Consider the following 8929-nt stretch of genomic DNA (forward strand, 5'->3'; position numbering starts at 1 on the left):
TGTGCTGTGGCGAGGTTGAGGTTGGGGAGTGTGTGGTGTGTCTTCATGTAGATTGACCTGTTGTCTTATTGAAGGTAGATGTGGTTTAAAGCAAACTGTTATCTTGTTCATGTACTGTACTTTAACTAATGTTGCATTGACTGTCGTAGGACTTGGTGTCCTATTGGCAGAGTGGTCGAGAAAAATCTATTTCCAAGAGAGCCACTAACCCCCCACCCCCAGCCCACCATCCCCATTCCAGGGGATCAGTCCGGCCCTGTCGTGGACACCGAAGCCTGGGGCCCTTCGGAAAAGCCCCCACCCACACCCCCAGCACTGCTGCCTTCAGGCTCCTCCTGACTGGGGGAGGCTTCATCATTCTGGCCTCCCTTGGATGTGACAGAGACAGTGGTTGTCTCAGGGGAGGCGCTGTGGGCCACTTCCTGGGGGGCACAGCCTGGGTGGTTTTTTCGGAAGTGCTGGTTGAGGATGGCCTGGAAGGGGAAGCTTTTCCCGCAGACGTGGCAGTGGAAGGGCTTGTTTCCGGTGTGTTTGCGGATGTGATACTCCAGCTGGTCTTTGCGGGTGTACTTCTTGCCACATATACGGCAGACGAACGGTGTGATGCCCATGTGAAGGCGCATGTGTCGGTCCAGACTGCCCTTCTGGTTGAAGGATTTGCAGCAGTAGATGCAGGTCAGTCTAGGGTTGTAACGGAACCATCGGTCCCCCACCTGCTCCCTCAGATACTCCTCATAGCCACCCATGTCGAACGCTGCATGCTCCTCCCCCTGTCAACCAGGAAGTGCAGAGGAAACAAAACTCAGCCAAGTTTCTAATCAGCTGCTCAGTAAAGGCAGCTGTCTACCTGCTGCTTGTGTATGTGTGTGGAGGTTCATAACACATCCTGGTTTCCTAATCACTTCAATGTTGAAAGGTACAATCCAAAGGATTTACACACAAACTAGGGTCCTTGTTGATATATTCACTGCAGTATTTGACACCTTTAGTTAACCCACAAATCTCCAAATGGTGCAGACTTTAGTAGTATTTGATGTGGATGGTTAGTGTCTGGAAGGACTTTGCCAGGATAGATGGCAGGCTGCATAGTGTTTTACATCTTCATCATAGCAGCCAGATGAGGAAGAAGAAGGCAGGTAGTGTTGAGTTTGAAGAAGTGAAGTTGTTGTGTCTAACCAGCAGATATGACAGAACGAGCTGGTAGAAGACCTTTACCACAGATAGTACTACATCAATAAGTACAACTCGGGTTCAACCAGGTTTTTTTGTTTGGCAGTGGGGAAGGTGCTGACACAACAGTACTGGTGACCAGTATCACCACAGGGGCCAGTGAGTAAAAATAAAGAAGACCTTCAGGATTGTTGCTTTAAAACATCATTACTCCTGATGGGATTTGATTGGTGGAACAGGGATATGGCATGCACCAGATAGGAAACAGGTTACGCACCTACAGGTGGGCAGTTCGCTATCATCAGATTACCTGATATTGGACTACAATGTAGGTTAGGCAGTAGGTCAGTGCACATGCATGTTAGCAAGCCTTGTGACAGAGTTTTAATCTCTGCTGGAAGTTGCTACAGCAACCCTTCCCTGCTGACCCTGGAGGTTACTGCAACCTTTCCTCTTTGGTGCCTGGTGGTTGCTACAGTAACCTTTCCCCTCTAACCCTACATGTTGCTATGGTAACCCTTCCTGTCTGATGCCTGCAGGTTGGTATGGTACCTGGGAGCTGGGCTGCCGCTGGTCGTCCACTCTGCCCGGAGACTCACTCTTGGCCCTTTGTCGCTCTGCTAAAACCACAACACTACCTGTAGGACTAAACCTGACACACACACAGACAGACATGAACAGGAAGGTGGACAGATTGGATAGTTTTCAGTAAATGTCATCATACATCTGCAGCTGAATGCACTGGACTGAATCAGATTGTGTCTCAGCTGTAGAATGGCCATTAGGACAAAAGCAGACAGAGACCAGCCAGTAGGATGAAAGCAGACAGTAGAGACCAGCCAGTAGGATGAAAGCAGACAGTAGAGACCAGCCAGTAGGATGAAAGCAGACAGAGACCAGCCAGTAGGATGAAAGCAGACAGTAGAGACCAGCCAGTAGGATGAAAGCAGACAGTAGAGACCAGCCAGTAGGATGAAAGCAGACAGAGACCAGCCAGTAGGATGAAAGCAGACAGTAGAGACCAGCCAGTAGGATGAAAGCAGACAGTAGAGACCAGCCAGTAGGATGAAAGCAGACAGAGACCAGCCAGTAGGATGAAAGCAGACAGTAGAGACCAGCCAGTAGGATGAAAGCAGACAGTAGAGACCAGCCAGTAGGATGAAAGCAGACAGAGACCAGCCAGTAGGATGAAAGCAGACAGAGACCAGCCAGTAGGATGAAAGCAGACAGAGACCAGCCAGTAGGATGAAAGCAGACAGAGACCAGCCAGTAGGATGATAGCAGACAGAGACCAGCCAGTAGGATGAAAGCAGACAGAGACCAGCCAGTAGGATGATAGCAGACAGTAGAGACCAGCCAGTAGGATGATAGCAGACAGAGACCAGCCAGTAGGACAAAAGCAGACAGAGACCAGCCAGTAGGATGAAAGCAGACAGTAGAGACCAGCCAGTAGGATGAAAGCAGACAGAGACCAGCCAGTAGGATGAAAGCAGACAGAGACCAGCCAGTAGGATGAAAGCAGACAGTAGAGACCAGCCAGTAGGATGATAGCAGACAGAGACCAGCCATTAGGATGATAGCAGACAGAGACCAGCCAGTAGGATGAAAGCAGACAGAGACCAGCCAGTAGGATGATAGCAGACAGTAGAGACCAGCCAGTAGGATGAAAGCAGACAGAGACCAGCCAGTAGGATGATAGCAGACAGTAGAGACCAGCCAGTAGGATGAAAGCAGACAGTAGAGACCAGCCAGTAGGATGAAAGCAGACAGTAGAGACCAGCCAGTAGGATGAAAGCAGACAGAGACCAGCCAGTAGGATGAAAGCAGACAGAGACCAGCCAGTAGGATGAAAGCAGACAGAGACCAGCCAGTAGGATGATAGCAGACAGAGACCAGCCAGTAGGATGAAAGCAGACAGAGACCAGCCAGTAGGATGATAGCAGACAGTAGAGACCAGCCAGTAGGATGATAGCAGACAGAGACCAGCCAGTAGGACAAAAGCAGACAGAGACCAGCCAGTAGGATGAAAGCAGACAGTAGAGACCAGCCAGTAGGATGAAAGCAGACAGAGACCAGCCAGTAGGATGAAAGCAGACAGAGACCAGCCAGTAGGATGAAAGCAGACAGTAGAGACCAGCCAGTAGGATGATAGCAGACAGAGACCAGCCATTAGGATGATAGCAGACAGAGACCAGCCAGTAGGATGAAAGCAGACAGAGACCAGCCAGTAGGATGATAGCAGACAGTAGAGACCAGCCAGTAGGATGAAAGCAGACAGAGACCAGCCAGTAGGATGATAGCAGACAGTAGAGACCAGCCAGTAGGATGAAAGCAGACAGTAGAGACCAGCCAGTAGGATGAAAGCAGACAGTAGAGACCAGCCAGTAGGATGAAAGCAGACAGAGACCAGCCAGTAGGATGATAGCAGACAGAGACCAGCCATTAGGATGATAGCAGACAGTAGAGACCAGCCATTAGGACAAAAGCAGACAGTAGAGACCAGCCATTAGGATGATAGCAGACAGTAGAGACCAGCCATTAGGACAAAAGCAGACAGAGACCAGCCAGTAGGATGAAAGCAGACAGAGACCAGCCAGTAGGATGATAGCAGACAGAGACCAGCCAGTAGGATGAAAGCAGACAGAGACCAGCCAGTAGGATGATAGCAGACAGTAGAGACCAGCCAGTAGGATGAAAGCAGACAGAGACCAGCCAGTAGGATGATAGCAGACAGTAGAGACCAGCCAGTAGGATGATAGCAGACAGTAGAGACCAGCCAGTAGGATGATAGCAGACAGTAGAGACCAGCCATTAGGACAAAAGCAGACAGAGACCAGCCAGTAGGATGAAAGCAAACAGAGACCAGCCAGTAGGATGAAAGCAGACAGAGACCAGCCAGTAGGATGATAGCAGACAGAGACCAGCCAGTAGGATGAAAGCAGACAGAGACCAGCCAGTAGGATGATAGCAGACAGTAGAGACCAGCCATTAGGATGATAGCAGACAGTAGAGACCAGCCATTAGGACAAAAGCAGACAGAGACCAGCCAGTAGGATGATAGCAGACAGAGACCAGCCAGTAGGATGATAGCAGACAGAGACCAGCCAGTAGGATGATAGCAGACAGAGACCAGCCATTAGGACAAAAGCAGACAGAGACCAGCCAGTAGGATGATAGCAGACAGTAGAGACCAGCCAGTAGGATGAAAGCAGACAGTAGAGACCAGCCAGTAGGATGAAAGCAGACAGAGACCAGCCAATAGGATGAAAGCAGACAGTAGAGACCAGCCAGTAGGATGAAAGCAGACAGAGACCAGCCAATAGGATGAAAGCAGACAGAGACCAGCCAATAGGATGAAAGCAGACAGTAGAGACGAGGCAATAGGATGATGGCAGACAGTAGAGACGAGGCAATAGGATGAAAGCAGACAGTAGAGACGAGGCAATAGGATGAAAGCAGACAGTAGAGACCAGCCAATAGGATGAAAGCAGACAGTAGAGACCAGCCAATAGGATGAAAGCAGACAGTAGAGACTAGCCAATAGGATGAAAGCAGACAGTAGAGACCAGCCAATAGGATGAAAGCAGACAGTCTCACTGTCACCCACCTGTCTATCTCACTGAAGCTGCTTGAAGGCTGGAGGTTCTTGGCACCGGATGCCCCTGAGGGCCCAGTGACAAGTCCCTCCTGCACCAGAGAGCTGTGTCCTGTTGTGTCAATCATCATAGTTGGCCCCTCCTCTTCTGTGGCACCTTCTTCTTCCTGGTTCTGCACCAATCCAGTCTTCTATCCTTTCCGTCTTTATCCGAACCCCGTCAACCATCGCCTCCTCGGCGCTCTGGGTCCGCTCTGCTTCGGCACTGGTCTCCACGTACCACTGTCCAGCCCGGTTTATCCGCAAGATGGGCTCCTTCCCCATTCGGCTCTGCTCCCCTCTCTGAGGGCTCAGGGGCTCCAATGCAGGGCTGGCCCCCTCCACCCCTCCACCAGAGGAGCCTCTCCGTGGGCCAAGCAGCCTTCCGCCTCCTCCTCCTCTCACTACGGCCTCGGCCATCTTCCCGGCCCCCCGGGGACCGCCTGCGCCCCCCAACTCCTCCTCCAGGTCTACCAGGCTGATCTTCAGGTGGATTCCCTCCAGGATCTGCGTGCAGCGGTCGATGATGTGCTGCATCTGCAGGAAGCTTGCAGCAGTCAGGTAGCTGATGATGTCAGCCAGCTGCAGACACAGGCGGCCCGTGTAGCAGAAGGAAAGAAGCTGCTCAAACACAGATGGGTTTCGGATCACGGTCAGGGACACGGTGCTCATCTGGCTCAGCGACATGTGGTCTCGAAAGTAAGGCGAGCTGGCAGCCAGAACCACTTTATGGGCCCTGAAACTCTGACCCTGAACATTGACCACAATGTCACAGAGCCGGCCTTGCACACGCAGCTGGTTCAGATGGGTCAGAACCGAGTTACTGAAGTCTGGGATGTCCAGCTGGATGCTGCCCGCCTGCTCCATGCTGATGCTGCCTGGGGTCCCGTTGGTCTGAGACAGAAGACCAGAGAATGTCATCAAATCACACACAACTGTCACAACAAATTCCTATTCTGCATTTGCACTTACCTGGACGTGACTTACGTGTAAGGAACAGTTTCAGATACTTGTAGTGTGCAGCGTCGCTTCGCAGCAAGGGCGCCAGGCTGCTGTCCCAGGCTGCTGTCCCAGGCTGCTGTCCCAGGCTGCTGTCCCAGGCTGCTGTCCCAGGCTGCTGTCCCAGGCTGCTGTCCCAGGCTGCTGTCCCAGGCTGCTGTCCCGCTAACTCGCCTGCCTGCTTCTCACGGTGGCGGCAGGAAAGCTGTGCATGTTCAGCCGGCTCTGCTCGGCTGGCAACGTGGAAAAGTGCAGCCGAGCCCGGCCTCCTGTCCCCGGTCCCCGGGCGGACTGCGGCGCGGCGCGGCGGGGCCGGAGCCGGAGCCGGAGCCTCGCCCCGACGGGAGGCTTCTGGTTTTACTCCGCGGACGAGCCGGAATGCAGCGAGGCCGCTCCGCCTGAAGCCTCCGAGGTAGCGGCATAACGCGACGCCTCCATGGCCACCCGCCGATGCGACCTGATCACTGCGATATTAATTAATTACTGAGACATTTAAGCTCTGCTACTTCTCTCATCTTCCTTTATTCACGGCACAACACAAGGACCAAGAGCGGAGGAAACCCCTGGGCATTATGGGAAATGGTGTTTTTTAGGTTCTAAAACGTGCGTGAGTAGCGACGGAACTGTGAGTAGAAACATCATTTCCCGGCATACACTGCGCATCGATGCTCATTTTGGTGCTTGTAGTTTCTAAGGGGACCTTTCTTGAAAGCTCGCCTACAATTTATTATGTCCGACTCACAGCGTCTCCAACATTTCATCTTTACATTTTCTACATTTTATTTGTGTGTCTATTTTCCTCTCAGCTGTACGCCGCCCGAGCCGGGCGTCTACTGTCTCACGTGAGCTGTCTCACGTCTTACTGGACATGTGGAGAGCTCAAGACAGACGCAAAATAAGAAAATCAGTGTTAGAAACCGGAGGACTCTTACATGTCACAACCTGCTGAGACACTTCTGCTCCCCGTCTCACCTGAGACATTTCTGCTCCCCGTCTCACCTGAGACACTTCTGCTCCCCGTCTCACCTGAGAAACCTCTGCTCCCAAAGTCTCACCTGAGACACTTCTGCTCCCCGTCTCACCTGAGACACTTCTGCTCCCCGTCTCACCTGAGACACTTCTGCTCCCCATCTCATCTGAGACACCTCTGCTCCCCAAGTCTCACCTGAGACACTTCTGCTCCCCATCTCACCTGAGACACCTCTGCTCCCAAAGTCTCACCTGAGACACTTCTGCTCCCCGTCTCACCTGAGACACTTCTGCTCCCCATCTCACCTGAGACACCTCTGCTCCCAAAGTCTCACCTGAGACACTTCTGCTCCCCGTCTCACCTGAGACACTTCTGCTCCCCATCTCACCTGAGACACCTCTGCTCCCCAAGTCTCACCTGAGACACCTCTGCTCCCCGTCTCACCTGAGACACCTCTGCTCCCAAAGTCTCACCTGAGACACTTCTGCTCCCCATCTCACCTGAGACACCTCTGCTCCCCGTCTCACCTGAGACACCTCTGCTCCCCGTCTCACCTGAGACACCTCTGCTCCCAAAGTCTCACCTGAGACACTTCTGCTCCCCATCTCACCTGAGACACCTCTGCTCCCCAAGTCTCACCTGAGACACCTCTGCTCCCCGTCTCACCTGAGACACCTCTGCTCCCAAAGTCTCACCTGAGACACTTCTGCTCCAAGTCTCACCTGAGACACCTCTGCTCCCCGTCTCACCTGAGACACCTCTGCTCCCAAAGTCTCACCTGAGACACTTCTGCTCCCCGTCTCACCTGAGACACTTCTGCTCCCCGTCTCACCTGAGACACTTCTGCTCCCCATCTAACCTGAGACACCTCTGCTCCCCAAGTCTCACCTGAGACACTTCTGCTCCCCGTCTCACCTGAGACACTTCTGCTCCCCATCTCACCTGAGACACCTCTGCTCCCAAAGTCTCACCTGAGACACCTCTGCTCCCCGTCTCACCTGAGACACTTCTGCTCCCCATCTAACCTGAGACACCTCTGCTCCCCAAGTCTCACCTGAGACACTTCTGCTCCCCGTCTCACCTGAGACACTTCTGCTCCCCATCTCACCTGAGACACCTCTGCTCCCTAAGTCTCACCTGAGACACCTCTGCTCCCCATCTCACCTGAGACACCTCTGCTCCCAAAGTCTCACTTGAGACACCTCTGCTCCCTAAGTCTCAGCTGAGACACCTCTGCTCCCCATCTCACCTGAGACACCTCTGCTCCCAAAGTCTCACTTGAGAAACCTCTGCTCCCTAAGTCTCACCTGAGACACCTCTGCTCCCCATCTCACCTGAGACACCTCTGCTCCCAAAGTCTCACCTGAGACACTTCTTCTCCCCGTCTCACCTGAGACACTTCTGCTCCCCGTCTCACCTGAGACACCTCTGCTCCCCGTCTCACCTGAGACACCTCTGCTCCCAAAGTCTCACCTGAGACACTTCTGCTCCCCATCTCACCTGAGACCACTCTGCTCCCCAAGTCTCACCTGAGACACTTCTGCTCCCCATCTCACCTGAGACACCTCTGCTCCCCAAGTCTCACCTGAGACACCTCTGCTCCCCATCTCACCTGAGACACCTCTGCTCCCAAAGTCTCACCTGAGACACTTCTTCTCCCCGTCTCACCTGAGACACCTCTGCTCCCCATCTCACCTGAGACACCTCTGCTCCCAAAGTCTCACCTGAGACACTTCTTCTCCCCGTCTCACCTGAGACACTTCTGCTCCCCGTCTCACCTGAGACACCTCTGCTCCCCGTCTCACCTGAGACACCTCTGCTCCCAAAGTCTCACCTGAGACACCTCTGCTCCCCGTCTCACCTGAGACACCTCTGCTCCCAAAGTCTCACCTGAGACACTTCTGCTCCCCGTCTCACCTGAGACACCTCTGCTTCCCGTCTCACCTGAGACACCTCTGCTCCCAAAGTCTCACCTGAGACACATCTGCTCCCCGTCTCACCTGAGACACTTCTGCTCCCCGTCTCACCTGAGACACTTCTGCTCCCCATCTAACCTGAGACACCTCTGCTCCCCAAGTCTCACCTGAGACACTTCTGCTCCCCGTCTCACCTGAGACACTTCTGCTCCCCATCTCACCTGAGACACCTCTGCTCCC

General features: G+C 53.3%; 1 protein-coding gene across 1 annotated transcript; it reads right to left on the reverse strand.

Moving 5' to 3' along the window:
- Positions 1-245: 245 nt before the first annotated feature.
- On the reverse strand, positions 246-5671 carry zbtb37 (zinc finger and BTB domain containing 37). The gene is given in 4 exon segments (XM_056277898.1): positions 246-770; positions 1723-1822; positions 4778-4936; positions 4938-5671. Coding segments are annotated over 4 exon segments (1518 nt in total).
- Between the last annotated feature and the right edge of the window lie 3258 nt (positions 5672-8929).

Source organism: Lampris incognitus, chromosome 3, assembly GCF_029633865.1.
Source record: "Lampris incognitus isolate fLamInc1 chromosome 3, fLamInc1.hap2, whole genome shotgun sequence".
Lineage (NCBI taxonomy): Eukaryota > Metazoa > Chordata > Actinopteri > Lampriformes > Lampridae > Lampris > Lampris incognitus.